Raw genomic sequence first — 25,435 nt, 5'->3', positions numbered from 1 at the left:
CCAAGTTATCAACTTTTATTCTGCATAATTGAGAAGCAAGCCCATAAGTTTCAGGCTGAACAATAACTGTATAGCAAGAATCACGAACAGAGTAAGAAAAGACAGTGGTTCCTTATAATACTAGCATTGCCAATTTATGTAATTATTTGTGAATCTCAGTTTTGAGAAAATGAAAACAGAGTATCCATTTATTCATCAAGTTGGCCAGCTATATGTATATTAGAAATAGAGTCAGCATTCTCTGCTGCTTCGTAATATTTCTAAATGATCTCAGCATGAAATTTTCATATACAAGTTGGCTTTTCCCTTTTTGATTCCCAATGAACTGACAGAGCCTAATGTCTTCTAAGAGCAATCTTGCTCAAACTCTGACTTCAACGTTTATTACATTATAATAAGATAGGTCGGCCAGGCTGCTGCCATCAAAAAGACAAATTAAATGTAATGGAAAAGTCTGTTTTTATTAGAAGCCTTTCTCTCTTGGCCAAGTTCACTCTAGGTTAGTCAGGTGGTCTTGCAGGCAACAGACAGCATAGATTTTGATAAATGGCATCGTTGTTTCTTTGGATATAAATAATGGCAGCCTTAATATAGAAAAGAAATTAAAGTCAGCAATAAAAAAACCTCACCTATCTTTTATGGTTTTATAACAATTAAGCAGCTAAAACTGGGTTATAAATCACTGGAGGAAAACAGAACAACAACTAATAAAGTATGGAATCCTGACTAATGAAAGGAAAACATTTGACTTTTGTTACCACCTAATAAAAGTGTACTTTATTGTCATTCCTCATTTACTAGTCATTTTCTTTACTCCTGTAATATGTGGCTACCTAAACAGTACCCAGTTTTTTTTAAAGATTAGCGAGAAATGGGACTTCCCTGGTGGTCTAGTGGTTAAGACTCCACACTTTCAACGCAGGGGCATGGGTTCCACCCCTGGTGGAAGAACTAAGACCCCGAATGCTGCATCGAATGGCAAAAAAAAAAAAAAAAAAAAATCGAGAGAAAAATTCTACATGGCAAAACTATATGGTCAAATCAGCTTTAATCCACCTCTTGCCAGCAGACATAACTACAGGACAACTAGCAGCATCTGAAACACCCACATACTGAAGGTTTATGGTTGTAAATTTCAGCTTCTCCAGCTTTTGAGAAATGCAAATAATGAAAACTCATCAAAGAGCTGCCATAACTCTCACAGCTGACAAGAGGGAAGCATTTCTGACTACTCAAAATTAATAGCAGCTCCCAAGGCCTTATAAGAACAGCTGTCACTGAGAAATATACTCACAAACAAATACGCAATTCTCCTCCAAGTTTGACTTATTAGAGGCATGAAGTGGCCACTCTTCAGGACAACCTAGATAATCAAAGGAGCAATGAGCTTCCTTTAGACCTCTGATATGGTAACATGAGGGGCTTCCCTGGTAGCTCAGCTGGTAAAGAATCCACCTGCAATGCAGGAGCTCTCAGTTTGAATCCTGGGCTGGGAAGAGCCCCTGGAGAAGGGATAGCTTACCAGCATTCTTGGACTTCCCTGGTGGCTCAGATGGTAAAGAATCCACCTGCAATGCGGGAGACCTGGATTTGATCCCTGGGTTGGGAAGAGCCCCTGGAGGAGAGCATGGCAACCCACTCCAATATTCTTGCCTGGCAAATCCCCATGACAGAGGAGCCTGGTGGGCTACAGTCCGTGGGGTCACAAAGAGTCGGACATGACTGAGCAATTAAACACAGCACACGGTATCATGAGAGAACCACGCAGTATTTATGAGCATGTGCCAGGCGCCTAGCTCAGAGCCTGGCACATCCTAGGTTCTCTTAAGCATCTGCCCAACGAACAAGGCAGAATCCTTTGCTGGTGGTCCACATGCAACAGCCAGCAATTATAATTAGGACATTCCACCATCAGAAGCTGCTGTCCTACCATCACTGAAGCACAGAAACTAGGTGAGATTCTAGGTGTAAAACTACAGTTGGAAATGCACTCAGACTTCCCTGGCAGTCCAGTGGTTAAGATTCCATGCTTCCACTTGGGGGGTGGGGGGCGGGGCACAGCCTTTGATCCCTGGTTGGGGAACTAAGATCCTGCATGCCACACGGCACAGTCAAAAAAAAATAAATGTACTTATGAATGCACTGCCTTCCTTATATTTGGTACAAAGACTGTAATTTAAAATCCTACTCCTCCCAAAGCCAATATCAATTTTATTTAGGTATGAGCCAGGTAAGACAGATTTGAGGACATTCATGCATGTCGCAACAATTTTGCAAAGTGAGAAACATTTCAGATCTATGAGTATTTCATACTGCATTTTAAAGAAGAATTATGCAGCTGAATTAACTCAAATGCTTGTATTTTCCATCTGTTACGGTGATGCTAATTTGTCCCTTTCAGGGACTAAGAACGTGACAGAAACCTGTCATTGCCTTGACATTCGATAGAAGGAACCCTATTTCTAGTTTTCATCCATGGGGTCTTGCTATGTAACAGATCTTTACAGGCAAGAGATAATCTTCTTTCTGGTCTTGTCTGGAGCACTCTGCAAACTCCCCCTTTTTGAGTGACCATGGTCATGGAGACTCTGGGCCAAGAAGAAGGCCTAGGAGTCAGAAGACATGAACCTCGCCTGGGCCCCAAGTCTTGAGGTGACTCCAAACAAAACTCTCTCTGGGTATTTGATATCTAATTTCTAAAATGAAAACTGGACTACCCAATCTTTAAGGCGCCCCTGGAGTATGTATGTTTCATAATGTGCAAATGGTTCCAACCCAGTTACAGAAGTCTCCTTGCTGGATAGGAAAGCCTACTATGAGTCTATCTTTCATAGTCTTTGGTGCTCAAAGAGGCTATCAACCTGTTTTCATTGTCTGGTTTTCAATTTGCTTGTCATTAATTTTGACAGGATTATTTGTCACTGGAAATCAGCTTTTAGATTTGGTGATCTATAACAAGGACTATAATAATGAAAAATCAATAACGCTCCTATGGTGGATGCAAAAGAAATGACAGGCAGCATCTTAACCAGTGATTCAAAGAGCATCATTTGGGGGCTATTTTTTTCCCTAACTACAAACACCCTCAGATCCCATGTCAGATTACTGAATCAAAATCTCTTAGCTTGGGGCCTGCATTCACGTATCTTGGAAAATCTTCTGAGCTAATTAATGTCTTTCTCTCCCCAACCCACCTTTGAAAGCAGTGATTTAAATACGGATTATCTATCAGGCAGAGAGGATGGTGTAATGCAAGCCATACAGTGAGATACCTGGGCCTCTGATAATGTACCAGATCAGGGAGCTGGCAGTGTTCTATTTTTTGCCTACATAGCTGGTTGCTACTTAAAAATTCAAGGAGGCTGAGTGCTTGATGCGGCTGAATTTATCTAAGGCTTACCGAATGCTCCCTGTGGCTATGGTTGGTAGCTTTACAATTTGGGTGGTGAGTAGATTTGCAATTTTTATATTAAATTTGGAATGCTGGTTGTAAAACTGTTTAGAATGCATTTCAGTGATGGATGGCAGATAGCTGTCTAAGACAAATATAAAGCCAGTAGCCGGTTTCTTTTCTTTCCCTTTTTTGGTGCTGCTTTGGGGAAACTACTTGGGAAATAAAGAAGGTGAGAAATGGTCCTATCAGTACAAACTGAAAGTCCATATACAAATGACATAAGCTCCTGCCTAATCGTTTTCTTCTCCCAGTGATATTTACTGGGCACCCAGAGACTGCCAGAAGTGAGACTCAACAGTTGCTCTAACACAGCAATCTTTCATGTTCTACTTGAAGGCTCTGAAAGTGCTTTTCTCCCTCAGCTCCACACCAGGGAGAAAGGAGCCCCCCCGGGAACATGGCTGATGGATGCCGATCCTGTCTGACACTAGGGCACTCTGAAGACTCACTGTGATAACTCAGTTACGAGGCAGACAGACAGGCATGCCTGTTCCCAGTAACTTAGGCTCTCACCACACATGGGCCTTAAAGTGCCCTTAGCATTTATTTTGATTGTACGTTTTAATACTTAAAATATCCTATTTTCATGGTTCATCCTCTTGCCTCTGGGCAGAACACAAACCTGCTTCAGAATCACCATTAGCCAAGATTATAAAAGGGCCCTCAACAATAGATTCCAACGCTTAACTGCTTTCACCACGAGATGCTTCTCTGGAGGCATAAGGGGTCCATTAGGCTCTAGTACTCGGGAGGACTCCTTGTTGAACGTACTAAAATGAGGTCCTTCGCATCTCTGGACTCCTAAAAGGAGCAGCTCCCTCAGTGACCCTCTGACCTCCTAGCCCCATGTCCTATACCTCATTCAATACACTCAGCCCATCAGACCACTCAACCAAGGAGGGGAGGGGGGAACGGGATGGGATACGAGCTCTTCATCATTCATTCTAATGGTTGAAAGGGAATGAGCTTTTAAAATAGTCTTTTCTGCTTCTGGATGAGCTATGCTTTTGTCTTGATGGACTCTCAGACTATGACCTGGACCCACAAGTAAACTTCACAGACATTAGACATCAACAGAAAACTCTGCCTCATCCATAGAGAGAAGAGGATATTTAATGGGGCTCTGTTTCCGAGCACATAACTTCACTGGTATTTAAAAGGGTTACACTGATTTTAATAGAGTGGAAAATGTACAGTTTTCATACAGATAAAGCACACTGCAGCAGTGATTCACATGACCAAATTTCAAAGGCATGCTCTCTGGCAGACACTGCACGATTCTTTGTAGTTACTTTTCAATAACGTGTTTCATCTGAGGCTCTCACGATCTTTTACAAACTAGCTGTGGCGTAATCATTTTATAGATGTGGACTCTGAAAACACAGGGTTTAATTTGATGAAGATTTCATACAAGGTCAATGAAGGGGCACGGAGAAGGGAAGCCAGGAGGAGCACTATCTTGCACAATAAATGTCAGTGCATCAAGGGGACAAACTAACTCAAAACAGAAGGCAAAGCTACTTAGGATCCAGAGGAAAACGCTAAGATGACAGAACATAAATAGATAAAAATAAAACAACAATTTTAAAACCCTTGAATAATGCAGCACCTCCATCCAGGGAGCACTCAGCCCGCACACACAAGTGAATCTGGAAACAGACTGAGTGTAATGCTTACATACAAGCCCGGTCACCTGCAAGCAGCCTGCTCATCTTCAGTATTATTCAGGATGAATAATTTAGTTTTCTTTTTTTGTTCTGAAATTTGTCACCATAAAAAATAATGGATTAAATTTTTCTGTGATTTTTGCTTTTTCCCTGCCCACAATCCCCACACCCCAGAGTTTCAGGGAATCCACTGACTTCTCATCCTTTCAATTCACAAGTTCACTTTGTGTGTACCCCTGAGTTCCTTCTATTTTCTTCACAGACATATGTTACACCTACTAACCAACAACCCCTGCCTGTGTTAACTGGTTCACCACCCAAGTGTATACAAAGCATCCCTTAGGAGCCCTTCAGTGGACATCATTCTCCTTAAGGAGACATTACAGTAAATAATTAAGCAAATGAAAGTGAACAAACAGGGAGATTAGAAGACTTAGCTGAACGATGCGTAAGGAATTCTTAGGACCCTCTCACTAATGGGGTGAAGGCTCTCAGGGGTCTCAGTCACGCCGTTTCTGCATGCTTTCCCTAACCTTGCTTTTTCGCAAACTGGGTCTTTAAGGACAGGTGAACAACTACGAGAGTTCTTCCCAGAGACAGTCAGCACTTGCAGATAGGTAGATATCTTACAGAATGTACAGGGTGGTCTTCACAACAGTAAAAATCCAGAAACTGCCTGAGGGGCGGTCAAGTGGATTCTTGGAACCTGATCAGCTGACACGCCAACTGTTACCAGGCACCACTGCTCATGGGAAGATGATTCCTCGCTTAACAAGTAGATAAACTGTTTGTGAGCCAGGGAAACCATAGCTATCTGGGAGGAAGCCACAGCTTAAGGCTTCTCTGAGTGAGGTGACTCTTGTAATTCAGCATGTCCCGCATGCAGATTCTGGACATTCTGCCCATGGAGCTGTTCCCAGAGAAAGTGGCTCTCTTTTGCCTAGGATTCTATACAGCAGACTGGTTCCTCAGGCCTCCCCACACAGGTCTCTTACCACCTAAATTATTATACCCTGGGAGAGGTGGGGCAAAGACAACAGCGCCTAGACAGCCATGCGGACTGTGGGGTTCACTGCGGCCAGGCCCTCCCTGCGCCTGGGCCCTGCTGGCAAGCAGTGATCTCTGTCTTACATCGTTCCTGGGCCACCCGGGCTGAGCAGGGCCTACAGACCACGTGGAGGCAGCTGATGACATCAAGAAGATTCACATTAGATACAGGGATGGAGGTCATACGAACAATAATAAGAGTGACTATAACGGACGAACACTTAATACATAGATTCTTGATCTCAAATCCCAACACACACTCGGCAAGGAAGGCTACACCAAAGAAATGTCAATTTTATGAAAAAAAAATAAATAAATAAAGCTGATATTCATCTTGATATTCAAGCTTCATCTTGAAAATCTTAAATGGACAATGCTGTCCTCTCAGCAAAACAAGTTGACTGTGATCTAGAATGACATGCTACTGTGTACTTAAGAGATGATGCTTCTCCTCATTTCTGTTTGGATATTGTTTGGTTAGAAATAGGAATCAGAGTTGAGGTGCCTGGGCTTCTGCTCATAGGCTGTGTCACAAGAGGCAAGTCTCGCACTTCCAGCAGAGACCACGAACGTCAAAGGCAGAGCACAGCTTGGCAGGATGCACTCAGTGAATGGTGAGATGTCCATCAGAGCCGAGGCCTCGGAAAAGCTCCTTGGCACTGGTGTAGTCCCACAGGGTTTGCGGTTAGCTCGGCTTCCCTTTCTCCAGGCGGTGTTGCTTTAGGATCTCACTACGTGATTTCAACCACTACTCATATTCTCTCTTCTCTTTCAAATTCAGGCAAACTGTCTGCAGTTTCTCTTTCATAAACTGGTTTTTGTCCTCATAAGGAAAAAACTGAAATCATGAAGCTGGACTCAGCATGGAAAAGCAACTTACAGTCTTCGTTATTTACATCGGGAGTCCATCTTCAGGAAACGGGTTTCTGGGAAAAGACGCCTGTTAACAGAATGGCAATTCCAGCCGGGCTTCGATATTCAGACCCTCCTTTGCAGCACCCAGTGTGATGGGTTTCCCATGGCCCCACTGAGTCTCGGCCCTCCTCTCTACCACACTTGCCCCTTTTTACAGGGCTTTTAATTCTGGAAACACATTGAGCTTGGTCCCACCCCAAGGCCTTTGCACCTGCTGTTCTCTCACCTTCAAATGAGCTCACCTCCAGATCTTCAAGCCTCCGTTTCTTTCCGCACTGAGATCTCAGCTCAGTCTCACTCTTCTGAGATCAGCTTTCTCACCAACCCACCTACAGCAGCCCACCGCCCGGCTCACACTGTCACAGTGCTTCGTTGTATTTCCCCATGGCACTTAGCACCATTGAAAACCCTCTTATTTACTGGGTTTCACTTGTCTGTTTATTGCACATTTTCTCTGACTCACGAGAGGATGGGTGCGGTAGTGTCGATCACAACTGCATGCACACTGCAGGGCTGCTCCAGACAGATTTACCGCCGGATGAAAGGGGAAACCACCTCAATTTTTTTTTTTTTTCATTTGAAAGCCACTTAATTTTTTCACCATGTACGTAATACACTCTTCTTCCTTCTGAAAATAATTTTACACATGTGATCATCTCTGTTCATTAATTTTCCCTGGTACCACGCAACAGCTTCAGTTCACAAGTTAACTTATTGTTGACCTCAGGTGACTTGTCTTCTACTATATCTTTAAAGATTGCTTGTGTCGGCTCTAAAATTTTCTTTAAAATGTTGATGCAGTCAGTTCAGTCACTCAGTCATGTCCAACTCTTTGCAACCCCATGAACCACAGCACACCACGCCTCCCTGTCCATCACCAACTCCCGGAGCCTAACAAAACCCATGTCCATTGAGTCGGTGATGCCATCCAACCATCTCATCCTCTGTTTTCCCCTTCTCCTCCTGCCTCAATCTTTCCCAGCATCAGGATCTTTTCAAATCAGTCAGCTCGTCGCATGAGGTGGCCAAAGTATTGGAGTTTCAGCTTCAGCATCAGTCCTTCCAATGAACACCCAGGACTGATCTCCTTTAGGATGGACTGGTCGGATCTCCTTGCAGTCCAACGGACTCTCAAGAGTCTTCTCCAACACCACAGTTCAAAAGCATCAATTCTTCGGTGCTCAGGTTTCTTCACAGTCCAACTCTCACATCTCATACATGACCACTGGAAAAACCACAGCCTTGACCAGATGGACCTTTGTTGGCAAAGTAATGTCTCTGCTTTTTAATACACTGTCTAGGTTGGTCATAGGTCCCCTTCCAAGGAGTAAGAGTCTTTTAATTTCACAGCTGCAGTCACCATCTGCAGCGATTTTGGAGCCCCAAAAAATAAAGTCTGACACCGTTTCCACTGTTTCTGCATCTGTTTGCTGTGAAGTGATGGACCAGATGCCATACTCTTAGTTTTCTGAATGTTGAGCTTTAAGCCAACTTTTTCACTCTCCTCTTTCACTTTCATCAAGAGGCTTTTTAGTTCCTCTTCACTGTCTGCCATAAGGGTGGTGTCATCTGCATATCTGAGGTTATTCATATTTCTCCCGGCAATCTTGATTCCAGCTTGGGCTTCATCCAGCCCAAGCGTTTCTCATGATGTACTCTGCATATAAGTCAAATAAACAGGGTGACAATATACAGCCTTGACGTACTCCTCTTCCTATTTGGAACCAGTCTGTCATTCCATGTCCAGTTGTAACTGTTGCTTCCTGACCTGCATAGAGGTTTCTCAAGAGGCAGGTCAGGTGGTCTGGTATGCCCATCTCTTTCAGAATTTTCCACAGTTTGTTGTGATCCACACAGTCAAAGGCTTTGGCATAGTCAATAAAGCAGAAATAGCTGTTTTTCTGGAACTCTCTTGCTTTTTTGATGATCCAGTGGATGTTGGCAATTTGATTTCTGGTTCCCCTCCCTTTTCTAAAACCAGCTTGAACATCTGGAAGTTCATGGCTCACGTATTGCTGACACCTGGCTTGGAGAATTTTGAGCATTACTTTACTAGCATGTGAGATGAGTGCAATTGTGTGGTCGTTTGAGCATTCTTTGGGATTGGAATGAAAACTGACCTTTTCCAGTCCTGTGGCCACTGCTAAGTTTTCCAAATTTGCTGGCATACTGACTGCAGCACTTTCACAGCATCATCTTTTAGGAGTTGAAATAGCTCACCTGGAATTCTATCACCTCTACTAGCTTTGTTCGTAGTGATGCTACCTAAGGCCTCCTTGACTTCACATTCCTGGATGTCTGGCTCTAGGTAAATAATCACACCATCGTGATTATCTGGGTCATGAGATCTTTTTTGTATAGTTCTTCTGTGTATTCTTGCCACCTTTTCTTAATATCTTCTGCTTCTGTCAGGCCCATACCATTTCTGTCCTTTATTGAGCCCATTTCTGCATGAAATATTCCCTTGGTACCTCTAATTTTCTTGAAGAGATCTCTAGTCTTTCCCATTCTATTGTTTTCCTCTATTTCTTTGCACTGATCACTGAGGAAGGCTCTACTCTCTCCCTGTTATTCTTTGGAATCTGCATTCAAATGGGAATATCTTTCCTTTTCTCCTTTGCTTTTTGCTTCTCTTCTTTTCACAGCTATTTGTAAGGCCTCCTCAGACAGCCATTTTGCCTTTTTGCATTTCTTTTTCCTGGGGATGGTCTTGATCCCTATCTCCTGTACAATGTCACGAACTGCTGTCCATAGTTTATCAGGCACTCTGTCTATCAGATCTAGTCCTTTAAATCTATTTCTCACTTCCACTGTATAATTGTAAGGGATTTGATTTAGGTCATACCTGAATGGTCTAGTGGTTTTCTCCACTTTCTTCAATTTCAGTCTAAGTTTGGCAATAAGGAGTTCATGATCTGAGAGCCACAGTCAGCTCCTGTCTTGTTTTTGCTGACTGTATAGAGCTTCTCCATCTTTGGTTGCAAAGAATATAATCAATCTGATTTCGGTGTTGGCCATCTGGTGATATCCATGTGTAGAGTCTTCTCCTTGGTTGTTGGAAGAGGGTGTTTGCTATGACCAGTGTGTTCTCTTGGCAGAAGTCTATTAGCCTTTGCCCTGCTTCATTCCGTACTCTAAGGCCAAATTTGCCTGTTACTCCAGGTGTTTCTTGACTTCCTACTTTTGCATTCCAGTCCCCTATAATGAAGAGGACACCTTTTTTTGGGTTTTAGTTCTAAAAGGTCTTGTAGGTCTTCATAGAACCGTTCAACTTCAGCTTCTGCAGCATTACTGGTCAGGGCATAGACTTGGATTACTGTGATATTGAATAGTTTGCCTTGGAAACAAACAGAGATCATTCTGTCATTTTTGAGATTGCATCCAAGTACTGCATTTTGGACTCTCTTGTTGACTATGATGGCTACTCTATTTCTTGTAAGGGATTCCTGCCCACAGTAGTAGATATAATGGTCATCTGAGTTAAATTCACCCATTCCAGTCCATTTTAGTTCACTGATTCCTAGAATGTCGACGTTCACTCTTGCCATCTCCTGTTTAACCACTTCCAGTTTGCCTTGATTCATAGACCTAACATTCCAGGTTCCCATGCAATATTGCTCTTTACAGCATCGGACCTTGCTTCTCTCACCAGTCACATCCACAACTGGGTGTTGTTTTTGCTTTGGCTTCATCCCTTCATTCTTTCTGAAGTTATTTCTCCACTGATCTCCAGTATCATATTGGGCACCTACCGACCTGGGGAGTTCATCTTTCAGTGTCCTATCTTTTTGCCTTTTGATACTGTTCATGGGGTTCTCAAGGAAAGAGTACCCTTCTCTAGTGGACTGTACTGATTAGAACTGTCTACTAATTTCTCTGCAAATTTGTTTAAATATCGCTCACCTGAAATTTCAACTATAATGCCATTTTATTAGAAAGCATCCCTAAAACGTCCTTATACTACTTCTGCCCATCACAATTTACTGATATTTTTCCTAGAATACCTGTACCTCACTACTTTTTATTTTTTCATTTATTTATATTAGTTGGAGGCTAATTACTTTACAATATTGTAGTGGTTTTTGCCATACATTGACATGAATCAGCCATGGAACATGTGTTCCCCATCCCGATCCCCCCTCCCACATCCCTCCCCATCCCATCCCTCTGGGTCTTCCCAGTGCACCAGCCCTGAGCACTTGTCTCATGCATCCAACCTGGGCTGGTGATCTGTTTCACATTTGATAATATACATGTTTCAGTGCTATTCTCTCAGATCATCCCACCCTCGTCTTCTCCCACAGAATCCAAAAGTCTTTTCTATACATCTGTGACTCTTTTTCTGTCTTGCATATAGGGTTATCATTACCATCTTCCGAAATTCCATATATATGCGTTAGTATACTGTATTGGTGTTCTTCTTTCTGGCTTACTTCACTCTGTATAATGGGCTCCAGTTGCATGCACCTCATTAGAACTGATTCAAATGTATCCTTTTTAATGGCCGAGTAATATTCCATTGTGTATATTTACCACAGCTTCCTTATCCATTCATCTGCTGATGGGCATCTAGGTTGCTTCCATGTCCTGGCTATTATAAACAGTGCTGCGATGAACATTGGGGTGCACGTCTCTTTCAGATCTGGTTTCCTTGGTGTGTATGCCCAGGAGTGGGATTGCTGGGTCATATGGCAGTTCTATTTCCAGTTTTTTAAGAAATCTCCACACTGTTCTCCATAGCGGCTGTACTAGTTTGCATTCCCACCAACAGTGTAAGAGGGTTCCCTTTTCTCCACACCCTCTCCAGCATTTATTGCTTGCAGACTTTTGGATAGCAGCCATCCTGACTGGCGAGTAATGGTACCTCATTGTGGTTTTGATTTGCATTTCTCTGATAGTGAGTGATGTTGAGCATCTTTTCATGTGTTTGTTAGCCATCTGTATGTCTTCTTTGGAGAAAGTCTGTTTAGTTCTTTGGCCCATTTTTTGATTGGGTCATTTATTTTTCTGGAATTGAGCTGCAGGAGTTCCTTGTATATTTTTGAGATTAATTCTTTGTCTGTTGCTTTGTTTGCTATTATTTTCTCCCAATCTGAGGGCTGTCTTTTCACCTTGCTTATAGTTTCCTTTATTGCGCAAAAGCTTTTAAGTTTAATTAGGTCCCATTTGTTTATTTTTGCTTTTATTTCCAATATTCTGGGAGGTGGGTCACAGAGGATCTTGCTGAGACTTATGTCAGAGAGTGTTTTGCCTATGTTCTCCTCTAGGAGTTTTATAGTTTCTGGTCCTACATTTAGATCCTTAATCCATTTTGAGTTTATTTTTGTGTATGGTGTTAGAAAGTGTTCTATTTTCATTCTTTTACAAGTGGTTGACCATTTTTCCCAGCACCACTTGTTAAAGAGGCTGTCTTTTTTCCATTGTATATTCTTGCCTCCTTTGTCAAAGATAAGGAGTCCATAGGTATGTGGATTAATCTCTGGGCTTTCTATTTTGTTCCACTGTACCCCACTTTAAGTGGTAACTGCAACATAGCATGCATATTTTTAGAGTGTCAGTTATTGTTATATTTTCCTGGTTTATTGTCAAGCCTGTCTGATATAAATTTAAGATGCAGAAGAGAAGACCTTCTGGTTCTTGTCTGCTACTTATATTATGAGAATTTACAAAAATGTGCCTATGTAGAATGGCGTTGAACTAACGGCACTGAAAGAACTGATGTGAAGTAAGTAATGGAATGAAGTTACACACACACACACACACACACACACACACATACACATTCCTGGTAAAGTTTGTATCCTTTTGTTTCAAGTAAATTGCTTCTCCACCTACTACTGGTGTGGGAATTTAGTAAGGTAACATGAAAATCTATACATTATTAAAGTACTGATATAGTAACTTACCATCAAGTAGTTAATGAGCTGCAAAGCTCACTGCAAAAACCAGTTGCTCTGTACATTTAATATGTACACAATTACTTTTTCTTATTGTCAAAATTAACTTGGGATAGGAAAAGTAAATTGCAGAAACAAACTTAATAACAACTTTGATGTAGTTACCTTCAGAACTGAAGCCTCTTGGGAACACTGAGCTAAAATTCATACCTGAAGCTTCTTCAATTTTTAACTGCATACTATTATGACAATGACTTAACAACAGAATTTCAGAGATAACTCAGTTTTTCCTGGACCCAAGATTCTTCTGCACATCAAAGAGTCACTTTATTTATAAAAAGGAATTCTTCTTTATGTTGTGTATCAGATAACAGACAGTAGAAGCCACGGAGGAAATACTATGTAATTAACATGAAACAAGCTAGGGACACATGTAGGATTAAATTATTTTTAGAATATCATAAGAAACTATAAAAATAGGGCTAAACAGCCACACTTAGGGAAAGCAGGCTGAAAAGACAATGACTAATGATTGATTTATAGTCAGTCAATCCAAAATTCCCAAAGAGCAATGCCTACACAAGGCTTCCTTTAATTGGAGCAAAAACAAACAAAAAGTAAGAATAATGTGTATCTCTTGGAAGATCCACATTAATTTTAGGAATACCTTCTTTTGCTGAAAAGTATTAAAAAACCAGTGTTTGTCCAAATTTTAAAAAAATGACTATTAATGTATCCACACACTCTGGGCATCTTATCAGATGCATGAAATGCCTCCTTACTTCTAGATAATTCTGTATTTACTATCCATCTCCCCTGCATGTGTGATGGCAAATTAACTTTTATGAGTTTACTCCTCATTATATGGAAGTCTAAGCATTAATGTAGTCTTTTTTTAAGGGAAAAAGGGGCAAATTCATACTGAAAAATGTATTACTATTTCATTTTAATACATCTCACTCATGGTTGAGAAGTTGTAAATTGATCAAAATAATTATTTAAAATACATCATATAATTAATGAAAAGGACAGAATTCACTTACTGTTCCTTACTATCACCAGAATTCTGTGTTCAGAAAGATGTCTAAATTGTGTAAAATACAAATGTAACAGAGAACAAAAATCAAAAAGCTATCTTTGAAAGATGAGTGACTGAAGTAAAACTTGGTGACATGCATAAGCTAACACCTAAAGAGGAAGGAGGGGGCATTGACAGGGCAGCCAATGGCATTTACTTTTTAAAACAGATCTTCTTAATTGAAAATAACTATGTCATAACTCACCTCTGCATACTTCAGTTTCAGTGTTTTATGCATTTCTCGGAAACGACTGTATCGTCTGAACACGGTCCACGTCTCATCCAGGACAGTGATCTATTCATGGGGAAAAGCGAAACAAATCAGCATTAATTAGAGGAAAAGGTGACTCAGTTTCTTTAAAATAATTTACAAATTAACAAAAAGTGATTAGCATGTAAATTTCCCCAGAAGTGAAAACATTAATCTAGCGACACAAATCAGCCTTATAAATAATAACTGTGCTCTGGTGACACATGCATCTCTGCTTCCCAAATCTTGTTAGGAGCAGGACGCTCCCCTGTAAAATGAAGGACAGAGTCTCCTCTTCAGGGCTTATCAGAAGTTCCCTCAGCTCTCCACGTGGGGCGCAGAGAGGAAACGTCACGGCGGGACCTCTCAGAGCGCTGTGCCCACACAGAACGTTTGCACTCTTATATAAAATGTAGCGTCAGTTCCAGATGCCACCACCATGGACAAGAGAGAAGCAGCAGCAAAGAAAAAGAGAGGGATGAGGAGAAGGAAGAGGGAGGGCAAAGGAGGAGAAGGTGGAGGACAAAGAGGAAAATGAAGAAAGAAAAAACTGTCTGCATGCCAGTGATCATTAGCATCCAAACCCACACACACTATCACCTGCTTTGTTTCGGAGGAAGACTTCCCAGTCCAGCCTCCACCCGGCAGAGGCACTTCCTGTCCCTGTTGGATGATGTGTCCTTTGGACACTCTGGCACCCATCAATCATACACCAAGGTCACGGGGACCTGAAGAAGCTGGGAGACACCACCCACCTCTGTGGTCGCACTTGAGTCACCAATTCCCATCGCACCCCCACCACTGCTCCAGGCCCATGTCCCCAGCCGGGAGACGACTTTTCTTTAGATGTCGCACAGCAACTTCAAGGTCAGCTTGTCTCAAACAAACCCATCCATTCTCCCCGGTCTGAACTCCGCTTCATCTCAGTGCCGGTCACGACCACCCACCGAGCCACGCCAGACGGATGCTGGTCCAGCTGCCCCACACACCACAGTCAGACAAGCCCCGGGCCCCGCGCCTTCCTCAGGGTTCTACCTCCTCAGCCTTTGCCACCACCGCCGGCTTACTCTGGGCCACGTGGCCTTGGCCGAGCCTCCCACAGTGTCCCCACCCAGCTGCCCCTCCCATCCCTTCCCTGCACCACTGACGGGGGGCTTTCTAACACTTAAATATGATCCTTCTACCTCCACCCTTAAGTCCCCAGAAGCTTCACGCCATTCCTAGAAAAAGACCCACATTTTAGACTTGTGCCCCTCCAACAGCCTCTGCCCGCAGGTGTCTTCGCTCACGGGCACCCCCTGTAAACCACACACTCTTTTCCACGCTGGCCTCTGCGGGGGCCACACCCCTGAACCAGAAACCTCACCCGGCGCGTGAGAGGAACACCCTCCTCAGGCTGGTGATTCAGCCTGATTCGCCCACATGGAAACTCCTGGGGGTGAGCAGGGAAGTCGGGGATCAGCAAACCACCGGGATCAGCAGGGGCAGGACACCCATGCAAGAGCCCTCGGGAGGAGGGGCAAGCCTTGAGTCTCAGCCTCAAGGTTTGCTCATTTCCCCAAGTGGCAAATGAGACGATTTGGGATTGTACAAGGATGTACGTTTCAGAACGTTCATCATCTGGCTCTAGATTCATCATTTACAACAAAGCTTCAATTGTAGCAGCTTTCTTCCTGTTTCCTTTTAAAAAGATATTTAAAGAAGGGAAAGAAAAAAGCTAAGTATGTTAACAAAAAAGCATTTAGCAAAAATGGTACCAATGTCACCAAAAGTTGGGAAATACTGCCCCTGGGAGCTCAGCTGGGGGCCTTCTTCCAGGCTCTCTCCTTCTCAACAGACCCCACCGAGCACAATCAGCAAGGGGGGGAGGGCTTCCTTAGGGCAGGAGCTTAGCCGTTCACCAGCCTGGCTGGACACAGACCAGGTGGGCGTGATACTGCCTGCTTGCCAAGAAAGCCCAGCAATGAATGGAACCACACCTGTGACCTGGGAGCCATAAGATGCTGGATGCTCCCTGGGAGACCATTCTGTCCTGGAATTCTGGAATCTACAGAAAGTCGCAGAAGCAGCCTGGGTCCCCCTCCTCCCTCAGATGCTAATGCTCCCTGGATCTCTGAGTGTTTCCACTGTTCCTCTTCAACTCACAGTCAATCATCTGCAAAATACCCCCATCCCTAGCCTCTTTCGGGAACATCCCCTTCACCTTCACTCTAACTGGTCACCAGGGGACCCCTCCCCCTGCAGCCCTCTCAAGTAGGGACTCTGTTCTCCCCACACTCTGCAACCCATCATCCCGGGAGGTCGGTGGACGTGCTTGTGTTTCCACCCGACTTTTACACCACTGCTCCTCTGCCCTCTCTAAATGCCCCCACGTGAAGACCACGCCTTCAGATCTTACCTTTATCCATCCTTCTCACAGGCAATTCACCTCACTTACATCCCCGACTCCTTAAACGTCTTGGGTTTTGCTCACTGTCATCTGCTCCCAGGCTACAGAAGTCCTGCCATGAATCTTGGTAATTAAATCAATGACAGATGATCCCTCCAATGCCCTGACCTCCTGTTCTTTGACTTCTGTCCTTGTTCCTTCCTCACCCAACGGGAAAACCATGGGCAATCAATACAACCATCCCCTTACATTCAACCCCAAATCTCTTCGTCCTGCTCTTGTAATTCCCGCGACTAGGCTAAACCACAACCTTGGTTAAATCCGACTGTCTGCTTACTCCTGGCCTGCAGCTGTCTAGCAGGATGGGGCTGCAGGAACACACACCACCGAACAGCCGCCTGGTCCTAATTCAGTCACAGTCACCATTCTGGAGTCAGCCAGGATGTCTCCCACCAGTTGGTTACGCCACATTTCCCAACTCCATCCACTCTCCCACTCTCTTGGATGAGAGTTTTCTAAAGTTACCCCATCTTTCTCCTCGAGCCTTCATCACCCCCACTGCCTCGTCCTCCACACCTTTCTCAACACAGCAGCCAGAGCAATCTTGTTAAAAACTGCCCGAAGGAGCCATTTCTTTGCTCAGATGGGACATCCTCTCAAGGAGTCTACAGTCTGTCTCCTTCCTGGCCTCGTCTCTGGCTGCACTCTCCCTTGCTCACTCTGCCTTCCTCGCTTATCTGGAATCCATCAAACATGCTACACGGTAAATGTGGCCTCAGGAAGCACATGTGTGATTTTTCCATTTTCTGGAATGCTCTTTCCATATGACTAGCTCCAGCACATCCTTCAAGTCTTTGTATAAACGCCCACTTTCTCAGCGATGCCTCCTCTGGATATACTACTGCACCCCCCCACCCCTTATTCCCCATCTCCACAATACTTACTCCTCGTATTTTTCTACTAAGCATGTCTTCCTACCTAACATGGTACAGTCATGCCTTCAAGTCACTGTGGGTTGGGTTCCACCATAAAGTCTATATTGCAATAAAGTCAGTCACATGACTAAAGAGACATGCCTTCAAACAAGACATACAGATGGCCAACAAACACATGAAAAGATGCTCAACATCACTAATTTTTAGAGAAATGCAAATCAAAACTACCGTGAGGTTATCACCTCACACTGGTCAGAATGGCCATCACCAAAAATCTACAAACAAAAAATGCTGGAGAGAGTATGAGGAAAAGGAAACCCTCTTGGACTATTTGTGGGAAGGTAAATTACTGCAGCCACTATGGAGAACGGTATGGAGGTACCTTAAAAGACTAAAAATAGAACTACCATATGATCCAGCAGTCCCATACCTGGGCATATACTCTGAGAAAACCATAATTCAAGAATACACCAATGTTCATTGCAACACTACTTACAACAGCCAGGACGTGGAAGCAACCTAAATACCCGTCAACAGATGAATGTATAAAGAAGATGCGGTACAAATGCACAATGGAATATTACTCAGCCATAAAAACGAACGAAGTTGGGTCATTTATAGAAACATGGATGGACCTCGAGTCTGTTATACAGAGTGAAGTAAGTCAGAAAGAGAAAACCAAAAAACATACATTAATGCATATATATGGAATGTACAAAAATGGGACAGATGAACCTATTTGCAGGGCAGGAATTAGAGACAGAGAACAGACTTGGGGACATGGGAGTGGGGAGGGGAAGGGGGGACAAGTTGGGTGAGTAGCACTGACATATTTACACTACCACGAGTAAAACAGACAGCGAGTGGGAAGCTGCCGTGTACACGGCACACGGAGCCCAGCTCGGAGCTCTGTGATGGCCTGGAGGGGTGGGAACGGGGTGGGTGGGGGGCAGGTCCAAGAGGAAGGGGATGAACATATATGCACACAGCTGAGAAACTAGCACCACATTGTAAAGCAATTATATTCCAGTTTAAAAAAAGTGAGTCACACAAATTTTTAGTTTCTCAGTACATATTAAAGTTACATTTATGTTACACTGCAGTCTATTAAATGTGTGTGTAATATGTTACGTCTAAGAAAACAATGTTCATACCTTAATTATAAATACTGCTGAAAAATGCTAACCTTCATCAGATGACTTAAAAGTTGCCACAAACCTTCCATGTAACAGAACAAAACAAAAAACCCCTCAGTATCTAGGAAGGGCAATAAAACGAGATGTGCCTCTATTTGCTTACTTGGACGTCTCGTTTCTGGCTCTCTTGCCTGCTGGAGTGAGCCCCAGGAGAGCTGGGATTTCTAGCTGCTCTTTACCGCGCCTTAGAAAAGTACCTGATGCAGCGTGAGCATCCTGAGGAAGGGCTGGAGGGCAGAGCCTCGGGCTCAGCAGCAACGAGTCAGCAGGGCCCGTCTCCGTCTCTCCGGCGGGAGAGACGGCCTTAAGCACAACCGGGATTTGGATGTGGACGTGGGGAACTGGACAGCAGCTTGCGTGACTCTGGCCTGCACCCTCTTCCTTCTCATTGACTTCACAGCTCATCAAGTCGGACTGCATTTTGAAACCTCTAACTAATGAAACAGCTACTTCAAATATACCTCCTAATTTGGGTTTCATTCCTCCTTCCACAGTGGCCCCAGAACAAGGCTTTATAAGGGACAGCAGTTTCTCTAACACCTTGCATGTACCAGATCCTCAGGAGGACAGGCATGGATGAATGATTCCCCGGGCAGCAGAATCAGGGTGTTTGGGCACAAGACGACAGGACAGCAAGAGGACGTAAAATCCCCGGGAGAGCCCCCCGACCAAAAGCACGCGATGCCCGTCCTCCTGCTTCTGATATCAGCCCCCAGGGCTCACAACGCGAGGGGGTGCTGCCATGGTGGGGTGTGGGGCTGGGAGGAGACTGAGGAAGACACTCACTCACACCCTGATCAGAGCACATGTCACAGGACATTAACTGCAGAATTAATCTTTGCCTCATCAATTTATATAACCAACAGTAATTATATCGACATCTGTCTCTCTGCCCTACAAATGTAAGCCCTCTAAGAGAATGGGCCTTCGGTGGTAGCTGGAGTAGCGATGGAAGGGCTCTCACTGAAGAATAAATTTATTGAGCTACTACTATGTGTTGGCACCACCTTAGATGCTGGTGGTTTTCTGTGTGATGTCCTTACGGTTATTCTGCTTTTTGAAGAAGGTAGGGCTCCACTATCTTGGCTCCATTAACTCTCTCCTGTGGCTTCTCTGAGGTTTCTCTGAATCAGACTATTTTCATTAGTCACATGATAGTATCTTTTTGTTTGTTTTCTCTGTACTGAGACGAGGGTGCATTCTCGATATATTTATAATCCAAGTTTATACCGAGGCATACAGAGATTTCTAAATTCTTTACCCTTGAGGTTTTCACCTGAATCCAAGTTAAACACAGGGATTACAAAGGTTCAAGCTTCCTGCTCTGTACATAAAACACTTAAATCTCCCCCTTATCTATCAACATGTAAACAAGATGTGGACAGTGACAATGAGTGAAGACCACTGTGAGCACCACAGAAACGGTGGTCAGCTCCCCGTAGGAAAATGGTCAAATCCCTTTTCTGTGATGGGGACACCTTCATGCCTAGAGCTGGGGAAACAGCGCATATGAAATTTAGGGAAACCCAGCAGAAAGGAGAAACAGCCATTAAAGTCCTATTTTGCCCCAAATTAAAACTGGGCCTGGGATGAGGTGCTGCTGCAGAGAGGAGGGACAGAAGATCAGCACACCCAAACACATCAGGTCAAAACAAGCAACTATTCTCTGCCACGCTGAGAACGCTGGGCATCGACGCTGCGTGCCTTGGAGGAGCCAATTCATTACTTCTCTCTCACTGAACAGGTCTGCAGATACAAATCCATCTTTTCTGGGCCATAAAATGATCAAGCGCAACTTAAACACCATAAATGTGTCCACAAGATGAACTGTGTTCACTTATGAACAATTCTCAATTGAGTGCTTTCCACAAATTTATGTTATATACATATTTTGCTGGTTTAAGGACTGTCAATTTCAGGACCTGTCATCAGTATATATTTGCTTGTGTAAGAGGAGAATCAACAGTTTTTCATTCAAAGAAAAATACTCTAACTGGCCCCAAGTAAATAAGCAGTTACTCACAGAGGTCTCCTCAGCAATGTTTATCTTTAAACAATGTTTGGAGGAGCTGCATCAAGTATATACAAAATTCCTTGTATTCCTTGTATTCAATAACAGTTCACAGGAAATGGTCTACCACCACCCTAATATATACTAAAACAAGTTTTGTCAGATTTCTGAAAAATAGAGTCTTACGCAGTAACATAACTATGACCATGCTCGAGGAAACATGAACATATTACAAATATCTGAATCTGTATAACAGCAAGCATTAATACATTAATTAAATTCTCTCCAAACACCAAATGGAACTGCCCAGGAGGCGGGAGGAAGCCAGCTGCCCATTAATCACAGTTGGCCACGGGGTCCTCCTCACCCTGGTCCACCTCTAGGATGGCCTAGGCTTTCTGAGAACCCACGGCCCAGCGCGCTGGGATTTCCAGTGGGGATGCTCAACCTGCATGTGCTGCATCCGGTATCTGCCTCTGCTGTGATGCCCCAGCCTCTCACGGTCTCCCAGCCCTTCTCCTCTGCTCACTCACCGGGAGCCCAGGGCGAACTGCAGGTCACTCTCCCTGCCCCGAACTTTCTGGCTCCCTAGACCTTCTGGTGGGGCCCCAGCAGAGTAACCCCCTCTCTCCTGTGTGCTGCCCAGCACTGCAGCAGACAGCCCCACAGCCCCTCCACGGAAAGGCAGGAAACGCTGACACTAAACGTGCACTGTCTTAACTCCAGTACTCCTGGGCCCCCCTGTGGCTCAGCTGGTAGACCATTCGCCTGCTGTGTGGGAGACCTGGGTTCGACCCCTTGGTTGGGAAGATCCCGTGGAGACGGGAAAGGCTCCCCACTTCAGTATTCTGTCCTGGAGAATTCCCTGGAGTACAGTCCGCAGGGTCCCAAAGAGTCGGACACGACTGAGCAACTTTCACATCTTAAGTCTGCAGGCACTCCTACATGGAAATCCTTCTAAATTACACTTTCTGTGATGAGAATTTCTAAACGCTCTACATTTTCAATTCTCACAGACGGTGATATTTTACTGAGATGACTAGGGTCACCCAAGCCCAGCTTCTGAGCAGTCGCTTCACCCATCTAAGAAAGATGCTGTTGCTACCGTCTTTCCCCCTCCCTTCAGCTTCCCTTCATCAGCCTCCTAGGCTTCTGCCTGAAAGCAGCTACCCCCCCCCAGCGCCGACCTCAAGCAGTATTACTTCCTGTTACCAAAGCATCATCTGAGCCCATCTGCGCGTGGGCTTGTCCCAGCGCCCTGCTTCCCTCTCACTCCCACGTGCGAACAGAAAACCTAAGTCTTCCTGGGTGCCCATCACGAGCCTCCCTGTTCTGTTCTCTTCTTTCTCCCACTTCACTGACCTTAGAGGATGTGAACTGATTATTCAGCTCTTCTGTTCCTCAATGTCTTGATACTTCTAGTACAGTCTTAAAAAAAAAAAAAGGTGTTACAGGTACCAAATAAATACTTCTTAAATAAGAAGTGGGTGAATAATAAAGACAGTGGAGCCCAGAGTCTCTTTGTTACACACTTTTCTGTGATTTCCCCATTCCCTTTTTCTATGTTGAACTGTGGGCAGTAGAATGATCTGCAGCTCAGGCCTTCTCTGATTTACCTATAGACGTCTAAAGCTTTTGGACAACAGGTGCTAGAGGCGATAAGAAAGTAAAGAATCATAAAATTAAAACAAAATGTCATTCACCAGATTCCTTTGGAGAGAGGAGCCTCGGTTTAGTGATAAATGATTTGGGAGTAAGAATGGGCACAGGTAGCTGAGAAAGAACTAAAACCAACACATCAAGAAACAAGAGGTGGTCTCTGAACTGCCTTTAAAGGGTGGCTTCTATTAAGTGAGGAGACTTTTGTTTCTGAACATCATGTCCCTGGATATGCAGGCGTGGGGATACAAGCCAAGGCAGGGGGTTGGAGCTGACACCCCCCCCCCACCCTTAGCGGGGGGTGTGGGGGGCAGCAGCTGGAGCTCCCAGGGGCCATCTAGGAAAGGGGGGATGCTGGTATTTGGGGAGAACCTAACTGTCTAAAGGGGTATTCTCTGTTATTTGCTCTGAGATGTGCAACGTTCTTCCTCCTCTGGCTCCCTGGGGAAACTGCAGCAAAGCTGACGTACTTTTCTTTCTAGGGACCCAAAGGAGTGGTGAGCTCTCAGCCCAGTGGACACGAAGGAAAAGACACTGTGTCAGCGACTGTCCTGGAGGTCCTGGAGGCGGAGGGATGGGTGCCATCTGAACCGTGTCCTCTAACCACATCGTGAGTTCCTGAGCTGAGCTCACATCCCCTCCATGCAGTGTCTCTGTGAACTTGAACCGGAGCTCCACTAACTATAGAAATCCCATCTCCTCTGCACCTGTGGGAACATGACGGGCCCTGGCAGGAGGAGATGGTCTTAGAGACAGCGCAGTGTGTGGGGAGATGGAGGTCTAAGGTCCAACCCTAGATTTACCCCCGCCTGCTGAAAACGTGGAAAGGAGGCTATGGGGCGCTTAGAGAATGAAGATTCCAGAAAGCCACGCAGATATAACATCACTCTGCCTTATGATGCGGGAAGCGCCCCAGACATCCCCTGTGTAGATGCATCACCAGCAAGTAAAGAAGGTGCCTCGGAGCCTCTGGCTCCCGGACCTGGTCTGAACCCAGTGAGCCAGACAGACAGGAGCCTGGCAGCCCACTGCTGGTTACAGAACACTCTGCACGGCAGGATGTGCAAAATCAAACAAGGCTTTGGAGCTGGCCCAAACCTCAGCCTTCTGCAATAACCAGAAGGAATGCACCTTCAAAATAAGGATAATACCATTTATCTCAATACACTTTATACGGTAATTTGAAGGTAAATTTGAAAGAATGTCAAAAGATTCAAATATTCTGACGAGATGGATGCCTTTCAAATCCAAGATCATTACTAAGGAGTACTTCTCCCTTCCCTAACACCTCTGAAACAGGTGAGGAACAGGCAGGACTGTTCCACCTTAAAGTTGTGGTAAATTGGGAGAATGACAGCCTAAGCAATTTTCCTTCAAATTACTCAGATATTCAGAGGCAAAGCACCAAATGCAAATTATCCAGCAGTCATCACTGGAGAATGGAAAATGAAAGGCTCTGGACTAAGCAGACCTGGATCCTGACTGCAGCCCAGTCACTAATTAGCTGCGTGACTCTGGCGAAATTATGCAACTCCTCCAGCCTTAGTTTTTCCATCTGTAAAATGGACTCCTAACCTATAGCTAACACCTAACCTATAACTGAACTAAAAAAAGTGAAGCAACTAGCAGAGTGTTGGGGTACTCAGTACACAGTAATTGCTGCGCCCAGGATCACCTTACTGAAAAAACCCTTTTATTACACATATTGAAAGGCCAGAGCACCCGTGGAGGGCAACTGCAAAAAGGGAGTTCAAACCATTTTGTGATTTCTTTTAAAACAAATTTTATTCTAGGAAGAGATGTAAAACTCCCCAAATTCTGAAATGAAGAAATATTAATAGATTCTTATAGCACAAAAACAAATTTGAAATGGAAATCCAAGGTAGGATCACAAGGTGATAACTGCTTTTCCTCTGGGCTTATGAATCAATCTCATCTCTTCTTCATCATTTCTCATGCATGCAGTATTGCCTTGGTGAAGATAAACAACTGCCCAAGTAAAAACATGAAAGATGAGTTGTTTTGTATTAAAATAGGGGACAGGAAAGATGTTTAGTCTTTTTTTTTTTTAGTGAAAGACAACATTCTCAAAGAGATGGGAGGCATGCTTAAAAAAAAAATTTAGGATAATATATGATTCTTTTAAGTCCTAATGTTATTTCTTCCACTTGATATTTGTGTTTGAAAATAGTCCACACACTAACTATTTGAATCTAGATGAACCACAGCTCGTGCGACCACCCATCCATCTCAACTCGGCGAATACACATGGGGGAGACCATCTATCAGTTACTAATAAGCAGAGATTCAGATGCCAACACACAAATCCTTCTCAACATTTATATTCTACCAAGTTGGGGATGTTTCTAGAAGATGTATGTGCGCATAGTTTATCTAACAGGCCAGAATGGCTCTTATTTCTGTTCTGCCAAATAAAGAGACATTTCCCTGACTCTAAATGTGATTTTCTTCAGCTCCCAAACTGCACATTTTCTGGGCATTTCTCCTGGCAGATCTATCCACTATCAAATTCTCCAAGTCTGTCAAAACTTTAACAGCCCCAATTCAGAGTGCATGTGACCTGGCCTAGAACTCACGATAAAAGTTAAAGTACACACAGAAATAATGGCAACACTTGAAAACAAATGAGGATGTGGAAATGGTCACTCACTATGTGAGGGCAACACTAAGATGTGGCCTCAACTTCCAAAAAGTGCAGGAAGTAATGACGTTGAGAAGGTCCATGAAGATGAGTAAGCAAAGGAACCTGAATGGCTGACTTTGATTCCATGGGCATTCGGTACCTCATCTACTTAGTTATGGGGTTCCTAGCTGGTGCTAGTGGTAAAGAACCCGCCTGCCAAAGAGGAGACTTAAGTGACTCGGGTTTGATCCCTGGGCGGGAAAGGGAATGACAACCCACTCCAGTATTCCTGC

The 25,435-nt window shown here is 44.1% G+C and overlaps 1 protein-coding gene across 4 annotated transcripts in view; it reads right to left on the bottom strand.

Moving 5' to 3' along the window:
- The window catches only part of KIF16B (kinesin family member 16B), a 282,011-nt gene that overhangs the window by 39,930 nt on the left and 216,646 nt on the right, over positions 1-25,435 (bottom strand). For all 4 annotated transcript variants that reach the window (XM_043480093.1, XM_043480095.1, XM_043480096.1 and 1 more), the window contains one exon: positions 14,264-14,353. In XM_043480093.1, the coding sequence (XP_043336028.1) occupies positions 14,264-14,353 (90 nt within the window). The remainder of the gene's footprint in view (positions 1-14,263; positions 14,354-25,435) is intronic.

The sequence above is a fragment of the Cervus canadensis genome, chromosome 10, assembly GCF_019320065.1.
Source record: "Cervus canadensis isolate Bull #8, Minnesota chromosome 10, ASM1932006v1, whole genome shotgun sequence".
In the NCBI taxonomy this organism is placed as follows: domain Eukaryota; kingdom Metazoa; phylum Chordata; class Mammalia; order Artiodactyla; family Cervidae; genus Cervus; species Cervus canadensis.
This window is presented reverse-complemented; position numbering and strand designations above follow the sequence as displayed.